We start from the raw sequence: 21,852 nt of genomic DNA on the forward strand, positions 1-21,852 counted from the left end.
CATATTATTATTTTAAACATAATTATATTATAACTCTAATTTTCCTTCATGTATTTAGGAACTAACAATAAATATTATATTGCACGATTATAAATTGAAATGCACAGAACACTTACAAATACCTCCTTCAGTGCACGACAACTAAAGTCGAAATCCAGTTGTAGACAGCACAAGTGAGCTAATCAGACTTTACCTCTTATTTTGTTGAAGTCGAACATCACTGCTTGTCGTTCATTCACCCAATCGTGCTAGGAAATGAACGTAACGGTGTAAGCGATAAGGTTCGTTTTACAACGTTTGCGGGGCGTGTTTCGGCGGCTGCCGCTTCAGCCGCCGGCTCACCGGCCGCTGTCAGTTGTTTTTATCGATATTGTGGAACGCCCAGTTGAGAGATGTCGTCCATGAGTTCTTCATCGCTTCGCTGAACTTTGATCTGAAGTGCTCCATGGCTTTCTCTTCGGATAGATCCATTACCTGGTTAATAAATCGGTACTTTAGAACTTACATTACATACTCGTAACTAACTTAGACAGCCCTCTAGTTATCAATATGCAAATAGATCAAATTAAATACAGTTTTCAAACAGAAGGAAATTAAATGCTTGTCTTACGTAGCTTTAAAATTGAAGTGAATTTGAGATGTTCTACTTTTTAAGTATACAGACATATAATTTATATGTAATTATGCATAGAAAAAATTCACACTTTACTCACGAGGGTCTCTCTAAGGTACTGCAGGTCTTTCTCTGAGCTCAACTCCCGAAGTCCGGTGGAGATCATCATCGAAAAGAGAGACAAGATGAGGTGGCCGTGTTTCCGGAGGATTCTAAATGCCTGTAGTAATATAAATGTTTAAATTTTACTGCAGTTTATTTTATGAACTACCCTAATTTATATTTATATCAAGACTTTTTATAAAAACGTTTTATTTTTTAGGAATCGAACCCACGTCCATCCGAAGGCAAGGAGTAATGTTTAAACTAAATCGTAGTCGAAAGAGTGATGCCATTAACTACTTTTGCATCTCACTGTGCTGAAGAAATATATGAGAAATGGCAGATGAAGAACAATAGCCGACAGAGTAAGAGAGTCTCACTACCTCACTTAGTCTATATGGGCAATGCTACTTATTTGAAATTTAATTGGAATAGCAAAAATTCTGACGGCCCGACTGATGGTAAGCGGTAACCGTCGCCTATGTACATGAGCAGCACCACGGACTTCACGTTATCATGTCACATCCATATGAACACTCATGTTAATAGGGATGTAACATAATAACGCGTTACCATTCCAGGACTAAAATGTAACGCTCCATGCTTTACAATTTCATTCTGTATTCTTTTTTTATATACTATTTTATATACTATTCTCCTCTATTCTATTTGCGACGGTTATCTCATTTCACCAGGTAGAACGTCAGATTATATGATCGTACCGTTACCGTTAGCGTAAAAAGGAAATACTAACCGTATCACAGTGTTCCTTGAATATCTTGAAATTGATAGGTTCGTTATCGCCCGAGCCTCGTTGTCCTTTGTTGATCACGTGTATGAAATCGTGCGTGAGAACAAACGGCACGCGTTCGCGCTTGAAACCGTACTTCTGTTTGAAGTGACCGAGGAAATGTCCGAAGTCTATGTGGAATAGCTGCCAAGGAAGAATCAATTAATTAAAATAATACAAAAAATATTTGGGAAGAAGGAAATAAATGTACGTATAGATTATGTGTAATGTATATGTCTACAATATGTGTATATATGGTGATATATTACTGCTATCTAAGAAACATAAAATTGTTTCTTGTCGGCAGAACCGACATTGATTATCCTCTATCCAAAGGTTGTCTGGAAAAGATCGCTTTTTATACCTTCATAGTCTATACATTCTATTATATACTTTTGTATTTTTAATGCAATAAAAAGTAATAAAATATATATTTGAAGTAGACCAACCTGTCCGCTCTTCTTGACCATAATGTTGTCGGGGTGTCGATCCGCGATCCCGAGCACGTACGTGGCGACGCAGTATCCGGCGCAGCTCATAGTGAACTCCTCCACGGCCTTGTTGAACGCCGTCTCATTGGGCCGCCCGGAGTCGTCTTCTGTCTGTTTCTTCAACCATTCTATGGAATACAAATTAAAGTAAGCATAAAGTACGTGCTGTGAATCAATCAATAGAGAAATAAATTAACCAAGTCCAAATTTCGTTCTCATATAACATATTTGTTTATAAACCGATTGGTTTATTTGTAACACAAAGTAAGTGAAACCCGCACACTAATCGGTTAAACCATAATAAAGTCAAACATTCTAACAATATCTGGTTTTCTTTATTCTGGTTCTATTACCCTGATAAAATACCCCATAAATATTTTGTTCATAACATGTATGTACCAATTACATTTTTGTTATATGTAAAAATAAATAAAACCTTAGTTCTTATGAATATATTTTTTTTTTAATAAATATACGCATTCATAAATATTGAAATTATATTCTTATGAACACAAAACGTTTAATAAACATACATATTCGAAAATCGTATCCGAAATTATTTTAGAATAGTAATTACTATGGTGATTTATTTTGCATCATTCCTTATAGCAATATATGGAGGAGATCTGAAGTAAAATTATAGTATTTAGCTATGGAGACATGGGAGACAATAATAACGTGTCCTTAAGAGAATAAAATTAATTATCATTACAATAGTTTTAAGTTCATGATAGTACAAAAGATAAACTTACGTAACAGAGAGCTTTTGTACATTGTGGAGGCTGCTGGGAACATAGCGGGCTGTTTCTGTATGTTGGCAACTGTTTCCGCGTCTTCCACCACCTCGATCATACCCACTTCATTCTCCATTGATATACAATTGTATGGACTTAATCTAAAAATAATATTAATTATAAAAGATCATTCCAACTTTTAGAATTTACATATTTTCAATTTCTGATTCTTTTGCTCAGGTATAAAACTATTAACAGAACATTTAACACTCACATAATATATGAGTACATGATTTTTAAATATTACAGTTATTTAAAAAATATATACGTATATAAATTTTAATATTGATCAAATTTTATGGAAGCAAAATGTAGCCGTATAATAATTTTCTTAATGGATCATTAATTAATGGAAAAACCATAGTCAACATTGGTTTACAATGTGCAAAGCATACTGACAATATAATACAAAGAAAAAATAAATTTTATAAATCTCTTATTATATGCTGCCCTGTAATCAGGAATCTTAATTTTATTACTGCTAAATGGTGTCCTTCTCAAACAGAACGAGATTTGCAAAAGTAGCTGAAAAGTTTACTAACTATTTATTTGCTTTCCTTCTGCAAAAACAACGGGGGCACAATCGACCAAATTATGAGATAATTTAAATTTCAACTTAACATATTTGTTACATGTTTATTGCAGACACTTGCCTAAAATCATAGCCATGACTCTTCCACAGTCTGTCCATAATCCTGAGCATTTGCAACGTGAACATATCTTGGCGGAGGTCGTCACCGATCTTCAATATGATCCGTATGTCAGAACCGAAGGGGTCCACGTTTTCGAAGTCAACCATGAGAGGGCGCATCTTGCTGTCCATAACGCGGCACTTCTCCGGCCTGTTTACAAAGAATAAATATTTGTTATTTATTTCGATGGGTATAAATAAATCCAACATGGCAGTAGGCAAACTGTAGCGTGTGGACGAAAGAACATACGCTACGGTAAGCTTGGCTTCGCTGCTGAATATTACCAGTATGCATTAATTTAATTTGCTTTTATACATCATTTTAATATACTTTAATACATATTTTACTTTAATTTTTGAAGATACACAACTATTAAACTCTAGTCATTGTAGTTCACTGATTTCTGTAGAATAGTGGTTTATTGGCAATCAAAGAATCCGGTTTAAATCAATAACTCACATATATTTGGATCTCAGATAGTATATGTCTTAAATGCTTCTCTTTACAGAATCAATGTAAGGCAAATAGAATCCATAATTTTTATTGAAATCTAAAATATCTAGCGGATAAAAACGGACTTTACTAAATTATTATCGTCTTATAGTAACAAGACAAGATATATGCGCTACTTTACTCACTGTATCCGTTTGCAGATGTAGCTCGGGTTGAGTGGAGACACAAACTCCGAAAGTGTCTCAATGCAATGTTGTTGCTGCAAATTCTGCTGTAACGCCGCTCTCGCCTTTGATATTTCTTTCTTCTTACGGACATTCTGGCTTACCCCTAGCGTAAAATATATCAAATAAGTAAGCATATAAACTGTCCATATAAAATAAAAATCCTCAACTTTCCATAGTAAAACAAATACCCTTATGAAGTTATGATTACGACCCTTATGAAATGTTAGTGTACAGTTGTTAGTAACCAATTAAAAAGTCTTACACAACTAGTTGTGGAAATACTGAAATTTAAAGCCATATCCTAAATTTATTCAATTGTATGCTATAAGCATATTTTTTAATGATAAGTAACATTAAACGTAATATAAGAACTTTTTTTAATATAATTTCATTAATTTGGTCACATCTATATATTTTTCTTAACTTCGGTAACCATTCTACTATAGTATTTGTTACTTAACAGTGTGTTTATTCAGAAAGTATCTATATTAGTCAAAAGACAATCAATTTATTATATGAGCACAAACAGTATATCATATCAGTATCATGCAGTGTACGTACATTTAAGTTTGTCTAGACAGGCGATCTGGCGAAGTAAGATATTAATGTGATCTTGGCAACCCCGACAATACGCCTCCAGCAGTAGACCAAATCGCACCGACACCGACGGCATATGCATCTCCGACCTGAACATTAGTAATTTGCAAATTAAAATCCGCAGTTTTGAACATTTATCTTTACATAGTGTTTACTTATATTGTTTAAATTACGCAACGGATTTTAACGCAATTATCAGCAATAAATGGGAGTGATTCAAAACGAAGGTTTATATGTATAATACATGCATGTAGTGCTAGTAGCTAATGGATGGTTTTTTTTTAAATAATCGTCAGTTGTTTATTAACGATAGTACAAGATATATTCAATTTGGGACTAATAGAGATGGCGCTGCGGGAATCGTTCAGGATTATTTAAAATAATTAATTATAAAGAGAAAATACTGATGTATTTTTCGGGTGTGTACTTTTAAACTTTCATCTTCAATCTCGACATTTTCTACGACTTCTCTTTTATTTTTTTAATTTCCAATTAATACTACTAAAATTTTAATTACTATTGTTAACATAACCTTTTTTAACATTTGTTCTGGATGATGTTTAAATAATGATCCATACAAATGATAATTAAAACTGACCTTAAATGCCAAAAGAGATAATGTCCAATGATCATATTCTTAAACGCGCGTTTTAACAAGAACACAGACAGATCGCACATGAGGTAGGGCTCGTGTTTCAACGCCTGGACCAGTTGCAGCAGATATAACAAGAGGTCTTCATCACTGGAAATGATTGTAATATATTAATAAACACATTATTATCTGTGGCCTAGCCTGTACCTAGACAGACCTATTATGGACAAATACATAGTATACTATCTGAGTGAGTGGTCAAGTCTTTAGAAGTCGAGATAAAATTATTAGTACAACAACGACTTAAAGACCTATTGCATAAAGCATGCTGACACAAAAATACTTTTTAAGTTACTATTATGTTTTGACTGTAGGTTATCGTAAACAATTTATATTGTTTCGGATAAATAAAGTTTAATGACAAATAAAAATAGTTATAAATTAATGACGTTTCAAAATCTAATACATGTAAGTATAATGTTATTTGCATTATTAATAAAAAAAATTAATGTGATTTTTCAGTTCATCTACTTATAGTTTACTAGTGAATTGTAAAATATGTGACATCGGGGAGAAGGGGATTGTTAGTTATGTGAACTAAGAACCTCATTGCTAGCAATATACCATGTCAGGTTACCAAGATGGGCTAATTGACCTGATCTCATGCTAATCCTATTATCCTCCACTGGTGGGGCACCAGCGTAAACTGAACCATACCATTATCATCCATTAAAAATAAATATTACCTGATCTTTTGCAGACATTTAACAGCGAAGCTCCTCACGGTGGCGTCCGCGTATGCGTAGTCGAGTAACTCGAGCGCGGACTCAACCGGCAGAGAAATGGGCCAGTCGTCCAGCAGCCGGGCCACGGTCGCCGCCTCCGCGCGCTCGCCCCACTCCACGCAGCACAGCAGCCGCGGCAGCAACCACGGCGCCAGGGATCGGAAGTCATTCCTGTGCGCAAAACATATCTATACCAGGGAACCAAGTAGCTTAAGGTGCAGCATAAGTGCCATACTTGAAGATTTAAAAAAAAATCTACAAATATGGCATTAGTTCTTAAGTTAGGTTGAGTGTAAATATTGTGTATATCTTAGTTTTATTTTTAGCTAACTTTATATGTAATTGTTACACCTGCCCAACTGCAGTTTCAATTGCAGTTTGCAAATATTATTTCTAATTTTAATAATAATTCACAATATACCAATAGACATACAATTAACATGAACATATAACGGCTGATAGATATCAATGAAAAGGATAACTTACTGCGCATATCAAACGAGAGAGATAAAGGAAAGGCATGTCTGCCATGCTAAAGTCGAAAATATACGAATATTACATTAATTTACTAATGCATGTCTTAGTACTGACCTTAATGCCCATATATTCTTCTTGTCCTGCTCGTGCATTTCATACATTGGATCTTTTTCGGCAGTTGCTCGAAGTTTCTCAAAATCTCTCTTAAGCCGCGACATTACTTCTGGAGAACCATTCTCAATATGCTCCGCATACGCTTTCACTGTTTCTAGTTTTGGAAATACAATCGGATATTGGCAGTCGTAGCTAAAAATTACAATATCTAATTAAAATAATACCAAACACATAGTTCAACTTAAATATAAAATAAATGACATTGAAAACTCAGCAAATGAATATAATGGTGCATTCCCTTCCATTCATTATCATCTATTAAAAAAGTGAATACCCGTGAATAACGTAACGCTTAAAAGGAAATGGAGGGGGGAAATGGGATTGTTAGTAATGTGGACTAATGAACCCATTACTAGCAATGTACCATATCAGGTTGACCTCCACGCGGTTCCCCCTGGAAACCATCGTGTTAAATTCCTGATGAATTTGTCACGATGGGCTAGCTGACCTGACCTCATGCTCATATTATCACCCTCCACTGGTGCCCCGCCAGCGTAAACCGTTAGCGCAGGCGGATGCACCATTCCATTATCACATACAAAAAAAAAAAAGGAAATGGAGGGGATTTAGCATTGAAAAATACATACAACTTCATCATCACCCTTTTACCATCATCCCTTGTTATTTATTGGAATATTAATTTATATGGCAAAACAACGTTTGTCGGAACAGCTAGTAATATTTTAATAATCTTATTCTTTTTAGGTACTAAAAAAATATACGTGAATTTGAGGGGGAGAGGACACTATCATGTGGTTAATGGCCCTTAAACACGCTAAGCAAAGTGTTATTATAACTATAACATACTTTGAGAACTGCACTTGTAGTACTGCGCTCGATGAGTCTGTATTCGAATTGGAGAAAACCGTCCCTAGGGGATGCAGCAGCTGATCGTCGCCCTGCGTCTCATCCGCCACGTGCGTGGACATGAAGAATGTCACTTTGTCTGTCCTCAGCTGATCTTTGTAGTCAAATATCATTGTGTTTGCCCACGCCAATCGATTTATCGAGTCCTGAAATATTTAGTGTAATAAATGGGGCGAAAAGGAATTTACAAGACAACATATGTAATTATACTATAAGATACAGTATGAACTCTCGATGACATATACCCACCTTGCCTGCATCTTTTCCTTTCTTCTTATTCTTAGTTTTGTTAATTTCAATTTCATATATGCCGAAGCACAGTCTAGCCATTCTCGGTATGTTGTACACTTTGAGTGGGAATTTGAGCTCTTGTTGCCACTTCGCGACTCCCTCGGAGGACACCGGAGACGCTCGGGTCTTCTGCGCCTCGCATAGAGGTTTACCACCGTGAAATACACCCGCTTGACAAATGACCTAATGAAATAATACATATATTAATATGTGAAGCAAAAACTTTGTAGCCCTTTTTACGAAAATGGCGCGGACGGAGGAGGAAGAAAATTTACATTTTTTTATACTACTATGGTGGCAAACAGGCATACGCCCCATCTGATGGTAAATGGTTACCGTAGCCTATGGACGCCTGAAACACCAGTGGTGTCACGTGCGCGTTGCCGACCCTTAAGAAACACTATAATATATACCTTTTTCTATATGTGAGTGCTTATATTTTTTTAATAATATATTTGACATACACACGCATACACATATAATTTGTTTATTGCCTGTGCGACTGCCAGTGCTTGTGATTATAGAAGTATAGTCTTTGATAAAATAACTTTAATAATGTTCAAACTTATAAGTAAAATTAATTATGGTCGAATTTCGACCACTAAGCGACCCCTAGTAATAATAAATGTCGTTATGACGCACTGAAAAATAAGTACGAATACTTTGCATAAAAATGCTTAACAAAAGACGGCCCTTAAATAAATAATAAATCTTATATAATTTTATAAGAGATTTCTTTAAGTGATATGAAAACAAAAAACTAAACTTAAAAGATAAATACTTTCTTCGATTATACAATAAATACTAAAAAACAGGTAAGGTGCCCAACATGTATGACGGTTTTAGATTTAATTAATATTATCATTACATAGTATAAAACAAAGTCTCTATCGCTGTCTGTCCGTTTCTATGTATGCTTAAATCTTTAAAAATACGCAACAGATTTTTCAAGCGCTTTTTTTAATAGATAGAGAGATTTATATGTATAATACATGAACTCCCGTGCAAAGCTAGGGTGAGTAGCTAGTTATTTATACAGAGAAAATACCACTAGCTTTACTTGCTGAAGAAACGGTTTGAATATCATTAATACTATCCCTGGTACTTTGTATGCACACATTATACTAATAATATTATATGTTGATATACATTTTACCCTTTACAACTGTTCCTATACATACAGCAAATATTGTAAACGATCTAAGGTCAACAAGTGAGGTACTTGAAAATAATAAAAACAGGTTTCTATTTAGTTTCTTCAGTTCACAATAAGATACTTACCTCAACAACACGATTAGGGTCCACATTCAACCCTCCAACACTCAGTACCGTACAAGAGTAAAGCTTATCTATGTCCCATGAGAGTTCATTCTTCCGTCTCTTCATTGTGTTCGAATCAGCAGTCTGTCGTCTGTGTTCTCTTATGTAGTACTGGTCGGGATTGGCATCTGTTAAAAATCACATTTATCTGTTATTACCTCGATAATTATGTATTTAATGCAAATTTCATTTAATTTAAAATTACTCTGACGACAAATGTTTTGAATAATTAAATAATTTTTAAATAGTTTCAACTTTGCATGTCTAAAGAGGCAAAACATAATGTGTGTTTAAAACAAATAAATTTGATTTGTTTTTTGACATTTGACGGCCTCGGTGGTTTAGGGGTTTAGCACACCGCTTTACTACCGATGATTGCGTGTTCGATTCCTCGCACGGTACAAACATTTGCATTCATAAGATAAGACCGCTTCCTAAAAATAGTTTCAAATCACACTTACTGAAAAATCTCAACTTGTCCACGCTGACGGTCATGACTTGAGGCACGGATTCACGTAACAACATCTCTTGTACGTATTTAAACCGTATGAGAGGGTAATCTCCAAACAGGTACTCCTCGCGGCCGCAAACTTTTAATACGTAATTGTGTGGATGCTCTCCGCGGATGTTGAGAGATTTCGCTTGCTTTCTCAGTATGATTTCGATGTGCTGCTGCGGTGTTTGGTTGAAAGGCACGCATAGTGAAAATGAAAACTGAAAAAAAATACAGTATTTTATAAAAACTATAAAGTTACTTTTTTATACTACGATGGTAGCAAACAAGCGTACGGCCCATCTGATGGTAAACAGTTACCGTAGCCAATGAGCGCCTGAAACACTAGGGTTGTTTTTTATGAGTCTTTTACTAAACGTATTTTTATGTATATATAAATTTTATATTAAACAAAGTATAAATTAAAGTGTAAACTTTCATAATTGCAATATGATTCTTCATTATTAAATGAGAATTGACGTAGACCATAGTATAAGATGTAATATAAAAGTAAAGTCGAATTAAGAACCTCCTTATTGATTAATGATTATAAATGCCTATACAAAAATCCTAACGCCATTTTGACAATAAACAAACACTGAATTTCTATTGACACAAATGATTAATCTTGACTGTTGAGCAAATAATTAAGGCCCTCAAATCTTATTCTGAACGTGTATTAATCTACGAAAGACAAAGAAGTTTTAGTTTGAAGTACGGAATAATTAGTAAAGAATGTTGAAGTCACATTTCAATCTTCGGCCCGATGATTCGGGAGAGCAAGAAGAGACCGTGGAAGAAGAGCAAGCGAGCGAAGCGGCTGAGGAAGAAAAAGTTGTACATCCAGTAAGAAAATTGAACCGGTTCGAAGTTTGTGGAAGACTTAGTCTGCTGGGCAAGACTGCTGAGGGAGATGGGTAAGTCCTTATTTATCTATTTATCTACATAGACCTAGTTACATATAAATTGTATGTACTACATTACCCGAACATAACCAATGGTGTTGGATTTCAACATTATTATTTAAGGCCTGATATAATAAATAATATTTCAATATTATACTCTGAAATTGCTAGTATTTTTAATTGTAATATGAAATATACAAATATCTGTATTATGGATCAATTATACGTGATCATGTAAAGTTGTTACAAAAATTATTAGTTAGCAAAGTATCTCTAAATTAAGTCTCTGTCATTATATATTGACATAATACATTGTTACAGTTACACTTATTTAAAAGCAAAATGTACGGGAATGAGTTTGACAGACATATCGGGATTAAAATATTACAAACACTTGCAATTCGTCGATGTTTCTGATAACCATTTGGATCTGGATGCCCTACAAGTACTTACCGATTTACAATTCCTAGTACTGATACACGCTGACAAAAATATCCTACACTCGGCTGCACTGAAGAAGATGAAATATCTCCAAGTGATAATTATGAACTACAACTTAATAACTTCAGTTCACGACATCTACCAGCCAGAATTATCCACATTAGAGGTCGGATATAATAAGATAGAAAGAGTATCCTTTGACAATCGTATGCCTAATATAAAATGCCTTGATTTTCGGTACAATACAATTGAAGACATATCTAATTTAGATTTTCCTAAATTAGACAGTCTATATTTGGCTGGCAATAAAATAACTAGTTTGGTTGGTATAGAACGATTAGTTAATTTGAGAATATTACATATTAGATACAATCCTATTAAGTCACTGAATGGTTTTGATGCATGCCTAGCAAAATTGCAATACATAAATCTGAGAAATTGTAAGATTGCATCATTGAAACAGGTTAAGAAGTTGAAGGTAGGTAGAACAGGTACAATTGTTATTTAGTTCAGCACATAATATACCGTAATTTTAGTAATGTATTCAGCTAGTATGTTAGCAACTTTATTTTTCTGTATCATATACCATTTATAAATGCATTGGTAGTGTCAATCGTCTAAGGATATTGTAAATAATTACCGATCTATTTGAATAAAAGCTGTGTAAGCTAAACTTTACGCTAAATATTTTTTTTACAAAATAAAGTGGTTACCGCTTTCTTCATACAGATCGTTAAAAAAATTTACGAAATATAAAATTTCCAATTTTTAAGATTCGCCAAGAATTTCGCCAAGATCAAGAAAAAGTCGATATAGTAAACTCTGACTATACATATGAAAAATACATTGGCTACCATTTAAATATTGGTTGTTTGGTGTCGACTAATAGACGAGGACTCGAGCACATGTGGAAATGATTTCAGGTGTTAACAGCTTTGGACACACTGGTGATGAAAGGTTGTCCTTACATGGGAGGTAGCGGGGAAGAAAATGCAGACTTAGGAAACGAGGAAGAAGACACAGAAGTGAGAATTGAAGTACTCGCTGCGTTACCCAGGCTCAAAAGGATTAACAAAGGCGTAGTTACACCAGAGGAGAGGTAAATAGGCAATGTTATAGTCACCCCACAGCACAGACTTCTTAATTTAGTGAACTTTAAACGACAGCCTTACGCACATCAACAGCATTTTTTAGTGTACCAAGACTGTTTACTTTCTGCAGATTTTAATTAGAAGATTTATAATCGTACGCTTTGAAATGACATGATATATTCACTGTTGAACTGATAAACTGATTTTGATAATTCTTTTTGTAATCGATTGATAGCATTTATAAATGACGGTATATAGTACATGACAATATGTTATGTAGGATATAATCTTAAAGTATATTAATAATGCAAATAGTGAATCATGGCAATGATATTAGAAAAACAAGTAAAGGATGCAACACGCGGGAGTTTCCAACACATAAACTGATTAGGGACAAACATGCAACGACAAAACGAATTATGAAACATGTGAACTTATAATAGAATACTACAAATTACTACAAAACCAATAAACACAATGTTATCCTACTAATTAATAAACTAGCCGCCTGTCGCGACATCGCATGCAGAATTATTATTGAATCAATTCAACTACAACATGAAACAATTAAGACACCTAACTGCAACAACAAACGAGAATATGTTATTTTTTCAAGATTTTTTTATAGGATCTTTAAATGTTTTAACCCATTTCTTTAATTTTTCCATCATATGTCACTCGTGGTATATCCCACGCAGTCATATTGGAGGCATTAGGTACCTTTGTACTCTGTAATTTTACTGCCATATCTCATACCTAAAATAGAAACATCGCTTACAAATTAAGCGGCTTAGCGTATATGAGGAAAGGATGTCGGATGAAACACTGAAACATACAATGCAAAAATAAAGCATGTACACACTCTAGGAGACTGAGACTACCCCCATCATGATTGGATAACTTGTGTGTTATTAGTGGGGATGAGTCAAGAGTCTTTGAAAACGGCAGTCATGCATAAGACGAATAAAGGAAATTTTAATAACGATATTTCAATTGACAATTGTCTGTTGCATGTCAGAAATGACTAAATGTGCGAAACAAAAAAATTAAAATACCACACGCAATGTATCACTCACTCACTGTCTACCATGTAAATTATCTGCTAGGAAGTCTTTTTTTTTTTAATATGGAGTGTAAACTAAATAAGATAATAGGATATTTTGCCACTATTGTTCTAAAGTCTAAACCATATTACATATGTTACAAGTATGTGATAAGTAGGTACATTGTAATATATATAGTATGTTGTATTCAATTGTTCTATGTAAAATAGAAAATTATTTAAGGACAATAGTAAGTTCCATGCCTATAAAATTATCGTAACAAACTACACAAATATTTACCTACTATTATTGTGGCTATACGAAAAACAAGTCATATCAACATGGCAAAATCTCGAATAAGGTTTTGCCTATTCATTGTAATGACGTCACATTAACATTCAATAACAACAACAACTGTGTATAGTAATTGTGTAAACCGCAATTAAAGTACTATTCTAATTGTTCAGTATTAAAAATATTACTCTTCTGGAAATAACAATGCATGTAAACATATTAGCATTCTGTAATAATAATAATCTATAAGAGGGTGAAACAGGGGAGGAAAGTTTGTATATAGAATCAATAATTTGTAAACTGATCATAATAATGGCAAAAAAAAAACTAATAGAGGTTTTATACTTAGCAGATAGATCTGCATCTTCAGTTCGTAATTTCATAATAGAGAATTGAAATATTAAGACTAATTAGACATACTGACAAATGCAAACTTATTATCAACACAAGCTATTTTTGTTTCATTATTATAAGTTATTATATAGTAAGACTCCTGTGAAAATAAAGAAAATATTCATTCCTACTTAGATGTTAGGAAAAGTTTTTAAAGCAACATCTATAATAAAAATGATACTATCCTTACTAAAATTATAAATGTGAAAGTAGGGATGTTTCTTACGCTTTCACAGAAAAACTACTGAACCATCCTGAAATTTTGTACACATGTTCTTGGAGGTATTAGAATGAATATAGGACACTTCTTATTTAAATACAAATATTTTTTATTTAATGGATTCAATGCGAGAGAAGGCAAAAGCTAGTATATAATATTTGAAACATATTCCAACTTATTATTAATAATTAGTTAATAATAACTTAGTTTTTAAACTAAAACCTCATTAATAAATTCGTTCTTTTAGAGCCGAAGCTAAAGACTTGATGATGCAATGGCTAGAAGAAGGAGACAAAGATGAAGAAGAGATTGATGAAGAGATCAATGAACAAGAGTCTAATGCTGATTGATGATTGAATTTCATAAATCCTTAAGTAAATAAGATAAAATTTAATAATGCCACATAAAAAGTATAAAAGATAATCTCTAAAATATATGGTCTAATTTACTGTCCTATGGCACATTGTTTATATTAGTTCTCTCACTATTAGAGCCATATCTTTTAATCAATATTGTTTATTAAAATATATTTTACTTTTAACATGAATTAACCACTTTCAAACTACATATTGCCTTAATATTAAAAAATTACAAAATACTGTTTTAAATAAACTTGTTCAATAATTGTAAAATTAAATAAAATATAGTTCGCAATTTTCTATAATAATATTTCTCGCAGAAGCAATGTTATTTCTAAAGTCAAGATAGTAGGCATATTATAAATATATAATAAATATATATTAATATGTCCAATTGTCCTTGTAAACAGTACACAAAGGCAGTGAATTAATATAAATAATTAAACTAGCTATTTTATAATTAATAAAGAACAATAATAGGAAATATGTTTTTATTTAACCATTAAAAATTAATAGATAATACAGTACTCACCTCTGAATTTGCAAATTTCGTGACAAGCATGAAACTATTCCTATTCAGTTGACTCTTTAGTGTTTTAGGTAACTCCGGATCTGCCAATCTTGGCGGACACTGATAACTCAGTTTTTCTTGCCAATCACTTTTGATCCGTTTAACAAAACTCTCTTCAGCTAAATTGCGTATTTGTGTCCGGAAATCATTCACTTCCATACTCCTTAGACTATCGAATTCATTTAAACCTATTAAAAAATAACAATAATCTTAATTAACATATAGTCCAATAAAATTTTAATTTAAACCATAATCATAATTGGAGCAATATATAAAAATAAGTCCACAAATATGCGAATAATGATGTACTGAAAAAATGGAATGAAAAAATTAAAAAAAGGGTTGAAAAATGCATCTTTTCAAAATATGGTAAGGAATTTGAAAGCACAACAGCTCCTCTTCATTTCTGCACAAAACAAGTCCTCTTCATTTTTATAAAATCTGCTGTTGTTTAGCCACATAATTAAAAAACTAATTAACTAAAACTTAATCTTTAAGCAATTATAATAAAACTACCTTTTCCAATCAAATTGCTTATTTGTGTGTTCAGCAAATTTTCTCCTGGTTTCACAGACCTCTTTATTATCACAAGCACTCCACAAACGGGTTTAATGTCTCGAAGCCTCTTGTTCTCATCATCCACTTCCTCAAGAACAGCCAGTGAGTTGACAAATTGGAAAACATATCCTGACATCTCATGCAAGACCCCAAAAAGAGGATAATGTGCTGCTTTCTCCCACAACTCCTATTGTATGAAAATAGTAATAATTTATTTTGACATAAGTAATAATTATTTTTAAAATTATACAACTACTTATATCTTTTTTAACTAACATATGATAGATAATTTATGTTCTTCAAACAGTAATAGAACAGTCCATTTTTTTAGTCTAAGGTCATAGATACATTGAACACTAATACAATATATTGGTTTCAAAAATGTACAACATAATGCCTACTTTCTAAAATTTGAATCTCTACTTGCAAACTCACTAGACAATTTGACCTACTTAGCAGAAGCCATGGTAACAATGCGTCGCCGACGTGCATGACTCATACTATCTGATGGGCTAGATCACTAACCTCTTTGACATCCTGAAGGGTGGCATCCCAGCTCACTCTCAGAGGAATGTAAATACTATTCGGCAGGAGGCATGTGAGCTCCACAAAGTCGGACGGCGATGTTGTCCAGTAGTCCCATGTGGACGGGCAGCTAGGTGCAGGCACCATCTTTTCGGTTTACTGTCTCGGATCACTTGAATGTACCCTCAAAACATTTCAAGATGACCTTTCACTGATAACCCAAGTTCATACTGAATTAACGACAAAGCCTCAATATCAAACTGAAAACAATGTACGCCAATCACAATACGCTGTAATTGAAAACGCCGCAATGTTGAATCATAGCATTTCCTGGTATTTACGAGGAACAAATCGCCATTCGAAAACTGTCAACGTTATACACAAACAACACAATCGAAACACATTGGTATGTCCTCGTATCTTCTTGTATGTTTTACATAATTTGTTGAAATACAGAAAGTTTAAATACAAATATTACAAGAATTTAATATAATATGAAATTAGATAAGATGAATTTATATATTTTTGAAAAATTTGGGGAATATCGATATCTTTTGAGTTGGTTTTCCAGCACAGATCACAAACTAGTTTTTTAGTACAGGAACGTACTCTGTGTTTGACCATCTCTAGGGCTCTGTGATTTATTATTTCAATTGTACCGATTGTTGTGCTTAACAAACATTGTTAAGAAAATATATCAATTTTTAAATTAATAAATTAGAAAATATAAATAACTGTATTTATTTAGTTTTAAATTTAACAATTGTTTAGGACTGAACTCTTAAATGTACTTAAATCTTATTAATTATTATTTATTAACTAAGTCCACATTATAATCAATGCATCATGCATTATATTTTTTATTTTTAATTGTACTAAATGTAGGTATAGGTATATATTTTTTTACTAATATGTTTCTGATAAAATAAATTCAGTTAATCGTATATATGTATATACAATTAATTCTCATGCTTAAAATATAAAATTTTGTAATATTTTTTGAACATTTGAAAAAACATATGGAAGAGATAGAATGTTTTGGTCTTCAGTTTCATAATAGAATTTCTTGCCGTAACTTGAAAAATAGAACTAACAGTAAAGAATGAACTTCAAGGTTTATCAGAAAGGATTAAATTCCCTTTCTATGCTGTGTATCGCATTTGTCTTCCAATCACGTAATATTTCTATGTGACATAAAATATTCAATACATTGACAAAGACATTGATTCCTTATTCCTAGGCTCAATACAGATTAGACAATCGAATTACTTTGTCTGTGTCATTTTGTCTCGTGATTTAATTTGTATATTTCTGACTGAAATCTTTTTGAAACATATTCAATTATTTTTCTAATTATATGTATGTAAAAGAGAAATGAAATATTATATATATAATGTTTGAACACTCAGTAAAAGTACCCAGACATTACAAAGTTGCAGCTAATATTTTTAAAAAGGTATCTACTGAAGGCGGCAGCGTGAAAACCTTATTGTACGACGATAAACTCCGTCATTTTGTAAGTAGTTTTTCATGCCCTGGAAATTATGCGTTGCAATTTTACTATACTTTTACTGCTGCGTGTAATTTTTCTTTGCGGCCTTCTTTGTATAAGTAAATCGTAATATTTACAGAGGACCAACGTGCTCTATGCTCTAATAACAGAAAGTATAAAACATGCAGCCGACATAGATAAAATATTTAATAGCTGTAGCATACTAGAAAAAGAATCTCGTTTAGATCCGTGGTTGGCGAAAGTTCTCACTGCAGAATTATTATTCGGCAAAAAGGCACTCCCAGGAAAAAGCAAACCTGAGCAAACAATATTATCTTACAAAGATCAATTTGAAAAATATGCTACTGATCACCAAGATGACTTGAAGACTGAAGGTAATTATGTTATTTCTTTTTCAGATATAAATTCTACACATTTAATCATCCATAATGGCTGAAAATAATGAGGGTCCATTGATACCTCAGCATACGCAGCGGGCGGTATTTGTATTAGCGAACCTGTTTCTCTACAGTGTTGCTATGTTTACATTGCCTTTTGCAGCATTTTTTGGTGTTCGACAAATTTTAAGTGAATATTATCCAGTTAACGCATATATAGTGACTGTTTGGTCGGTTGTGGCTGCAGTTGCTGTTGTTAATTTAATAATTTGTGTGTATGCATATAAAGCTTATCATGAAAAAGAGTATGATGAACATGGGAATGAGATCGACCAACATTCTTATACACCACTCCCTACATCAGAAAAAGAAAAAAGCAGTCTAAATTTAAAACAAGACTAACTCTTTGTTTATCATTCCATTTTTGGGACTAATTTTGAAATTACTTAATTCTTTAGAATTATATAAACCTTCTGTGTAAGTTATAGATAGAGAAATAAAATCAAAATTTGAAATTTGTATTGTTTTATTTCTAGTTCTATCTGTGTACCAGAATACAATATATTTACACTGTGAATGTAGGTTTGATTTATCTCATCATTTGTACAAATTGCTTACAAATTAAGATGTTTGACAATTGAAATTGGTGAGAATGAGATACCCAAGCAAGCAATTTTTTACTATGTTGTCTCTGTGAAATGATCCTTTGGCAGCCTCAGATGCACAAAAAACATCTGTACCTGACTCATCTTATTTGTTTAACACTATTTTGGTCAGGTAAGATTGGCGACTAAAATACCTTTTTATGAATACATATATAATATTCACATATAGTTTTTATTAAGGATTATTATTGAATTAATCACAATGGTCTGCATAGGGTACCATGGAGGTGGACCTGGTCTGGACATTACAATCAATGACCCCTTTACTACAAATATACCAAGTTCTATTTGGGATTACCACCAATCTCATTCCCCTCATTCACATATATTTGTATGTACTCTTCAGTTATTATTAAAGTAATCCACAACCAATTAGTGACCAAAGTTATCTAACAATTTGTTCATCCACCTAATATGTTATCTGCTGATTACGTTTTCATGTCATCTGGAATTAAATAAAAAAAATAGTTGTCCGCAGGCCAAGATATGTACGTATCAATACAAACTTATTAACAACCTCGGATGCAATCCGAGCGTTTCAAGACGATGGTTACCGATACATCAGATGCACATCCGGTTCCTATGATGATTACCTCAAGCAGATACAGAGCCTGACCGAATACAACTTCACTCAAGACTACCATGTGAAGACAGTATTTGTATTTTCATCAGGCACCAAGTTGCATGAGCATGATCTATATTTGGAAAATAAAATTATTCTTCAAGATAAGGTTGGTTCAAAGTAGGGTAGTGTAATGATAACAGTCACATTAGTATATTATATAGATAACCAATTCAAAAATTTATATATATATTTTCAGCATTAAAATCAAATGTTTCATATTGTTTATAGGCTACAACGCTCGCGGTCCATTTGTTGGCACCGCCAAATGGGAGCGTGGTACTGGACATGTGTGCCGCACCCGGCATGAAGACCACGCAGCTTGCCGCTTATATGAGGAATGAGGTTAGACTGCTTTGTTTATCTATGATTTTTATCACGTGACCTGTCAGATCCAACCCCTTTATGCTAGTTTGCAATGCCCTCTGCATTCACTCTTTCGTCCGGTGATTGTAGTAGTAGTGAGCTGATTATAGCTTGGCCTTTAGGCCAGCTACGGATAACCGCATTTGATTAGAAGGAAAACAAATTTTTGTTTGTCTGTTCATGTGACCAGAATAAAAAATTACGGTATTTATTTTCCCATCTCAAATGCAACATGTATTCTACTTGTATGTTATAACGACACATTAAGACGCCAAAATAAATAAACTTATTAGTACAATTTATGAGCAAAATCTGAGAATTATGATAAAATCAGAATACATTATAAAATTAACGATATGTTTATATTTCAGGGTAAAATTTATGCAGTCGAAAGAAATGAGAAAAGATATAAGACGTTATGTGACTTTGTTGAGAAAACCGCCTCGACATGTGTCGAAACATTGCACAAAGATTCGTTGGAAATAAAACGAGGGGATCTAGATGATGTAGAATATATCCTGCTGGATCCAAGCTGTTCTGGCTCTGGTAAATATTTCTAAAATATGTTTTCTTTTACTGATTTTTCTTACACATCTAAAGAAAATAATATTACTGTAATCCTGGTCGTATAGCTCTGTGTTAGTACAAAAATAACACTTTACATACTAGTATACTAATTTGTACTTTACATTGCCTTACACAATTCTGTAGTATGATACCAATATTGTATTTCTTACTTGAATATATATTTCTTACTTGAATTATAATCTTAAATGAAAGGCACTGTGTAAAAAGTGTCGTAAAATTTCGCAACGATAAGTTTTTCCAGTTTTTTTTAATTTGTTCATTTTATTTCAGGCATGGAACTTTGCGTTCACAGTTATATCGATGCCACCAGATTGTCTAAATTGACGTCATTACAAGAAAAGTTTCTAAAGCATGCTATGAATGCGTTCCCAAAAGCTAAAAGAATAGTTTACAGCACTTGTTCATTGTTTCCTGAAGAGAACGAGAGAGTTATCACCAATGTGGTTAAAACTTCACGAGCCAAGTGGCGGGTTCAGGATGTTAAAGAACTCCTAAAAGGCAATTGGAACAATATTGGATCTGGAATGTATGGTAGCATGGGAAATAGATGTTTATATGCTAGACCTGATTCGGATTTGACCATTGGTTTCTTTTTAGCTGTATTAGATAGGGACGAAAAAGATTTGGAAAAAGGGCAGAAATCTGAATCCACGGATAGTGGTCAAAATAACGCGACATTTGGAGACGATGATCTGTTAAATAAAATAGGGAAAAAGAAGAAAAAGAATAGTCAAGAGAATGAACTTCAAGAAATAGCAGGAGACACAACGACACAAGACATTGTGACTAAAAAGAAAAAGAAGAAAAAGAATAATGAAAATCTAGAACAACAATTTAGTTATGAAGAGACATCTTTAAATGAAAATAATGATTTTAGTGAAAATAAACTTTTGTCAGATGATGCTGAAAACACGCTGGAAAATTGGAATGAAAGTCGATTGAAAAAGAAGAAAAAACGTAAATTAAATGACGATAATGCAGTAAAACCAGAAGAGCAATCTGTATCAGATGGTCAACCACTTCTTAAAATGAAGAAAAAGAAATCGAAAGATCGAGAACATCAACTTAGTGAAACTAATAATGTTCAAGTCGAAGGAGATGATTTATTTCGAAAGAAAAAGAAGAAAAAACGCGTTGATCATGATGAATAAAGTTAATTATTTTTTTACTACTTTAACTACTTGATATGCGTTAATAAATTCATAATCAGAAATATTTATTTGTTTCTATACCATGTCCCATGTTGGTTAACTCAGTCAAAATTGAAATTTGTAATCAAGTTGGATGAACTTTAATATCAAAACGAAATAGCTATATAAAGTATACTTTTCATTCTAATCTTTAGAACCGTTTCTTATAAGATACTAGTCTAATTTGTAATAGGCTATGATTCTCGCTAATTATATTATCTATAGGCAAAATAATTTTTTAAATGGCATAAATATTATTTGAGTTTATTCATTTATACATACTGAAAATCCTTTCATGTTTATAATATTAATACAAAACTTATTTATTCATTTACAGTAACACTACTGTACCTGAACTATAACTGTGTAACTG

At 32.8% G+C, this 21,852-nt stretch overlaps 3 protein-coding genes across 5 annotated transcripts; 2 read left to right on the forward strand and 1 right to left on the reverse strand.

Annotated features, from left to right (window-relative positions):
- Positions 1-351: 351 nt before the first annotated feature.
- Positions 352-16,717, reverse strand: LOC131853695 (phosphatidylinositol 4,5-bisphosphate 3-kinase catalytic subunit delta isoform). The gene is made up of 18 exons (XM_059204699.1): positions 16,159-16,717; positions 15,592-15,820; positions 15,037-15,263; positions 9,727-9,979; positions 9,227-9,393; positions 7,904-8,128; positions 7,595-7,800; positions 6,728-6,919; positions 6,098-6,307; positions 5,358-5,501; positions 4,724-4,848; positions 4,121-4,265; positions 3,444-3,632; positions 2,749-2,891; positions 1,955-2,124; positions 1,470-1,649; positions 714-833; positions 352-474 (listed from the first exon to the last, which is right to left on the reverse strand). Exons 1-18 carry the CDS (start codon positions 16,303-16,305, stop codon positions 352-354), a joined length of 3,195 nt encoding a protein of 1,064 aa, XP_059060682.1. The 5' UTR covers positions 16,306-16,717.
- Positions 10,357-15,732, forward strand: LOC131853696 (leucine-rich repeat-containing protein 23-like). Of its 3 annotated transcripts, XM_059204701.1 has the most exons (5): positions 10,357-10,675; positions 10,985-11,582; positions 12,028-12,203; positions 14,393-14,519; positions 15,649-15,732. In XM_059204701.1, the coding sequence occupies exons 1-4, from the start codon at positions 10,494-10,496 to the stop codon at positions 14,493-14,495; spliced, it is 1,059 nt and encodes a 352-aa protein (XP_059060684.1). In that variant the 5' UTR covers positions 10,357-10,493; the 3' UTR covers positions 14,496-14,519; positions 15,649-15,732. The 3 variants fall into 3 exon arrangements, with proteins under 3 accessions (XP_059060684.1, XP_059060683.1, XP_059060685.1); XM_059204700.1 differs by lacking the exon at positions 15,649-15,732 and having other exon boundaries at positions 14,393-14,692; XM_059204702.1 differs by lacking the exon at positions 15,649-15,732 and having other exon boundaries at positions 10,985-11,426; positions 14,393-14,692.
- A 709-nt stretch (positions 16,718-17,426) lies between the features above and the next one.
- On the forward strand, positions 17,427-21,493 carry LOC131853704 (28S rRNA (cytosine-C(5))-methyltransferase). The gene is made up of 6 exons (XM_059204710.1): positions 17,427-17,674; positions 17,790-18,045; positions 19,182-19,444; positions 19,567-19,680; positions 20,073-20,247; positions 20,560-21,493. Exons 1-6 carry the CDS (start codon positions 17,552-17,554, stop codon positions 21,438-21,440), a joined length of 1,812 nt encoding a protein of 603 aa, XP_059060693.1. The 5' UTR covers positions 17,427-17,551; the 3' UTR covers positions 21,441-21,493.
- Positions 21,494-21,852: the final 359 nt, after the last annotated feature.

The sequence above is a fragment of the Achroia grisella genome, unplaced genomic scaffold (assembly GCF_030625045.1).
Source record: "Achroia grisella isolate CSIRO2021 unplaced genomic scaffold, CSIRO_AGI_Agris_v1 utg905, whole genome shotgun sequence".
Lineage (NCBI taxonomy): Eukaryota > Metazoa > Arthropoda > Insecta > Lepidoptera > Pyralidae > Achroia > Achroia grisella.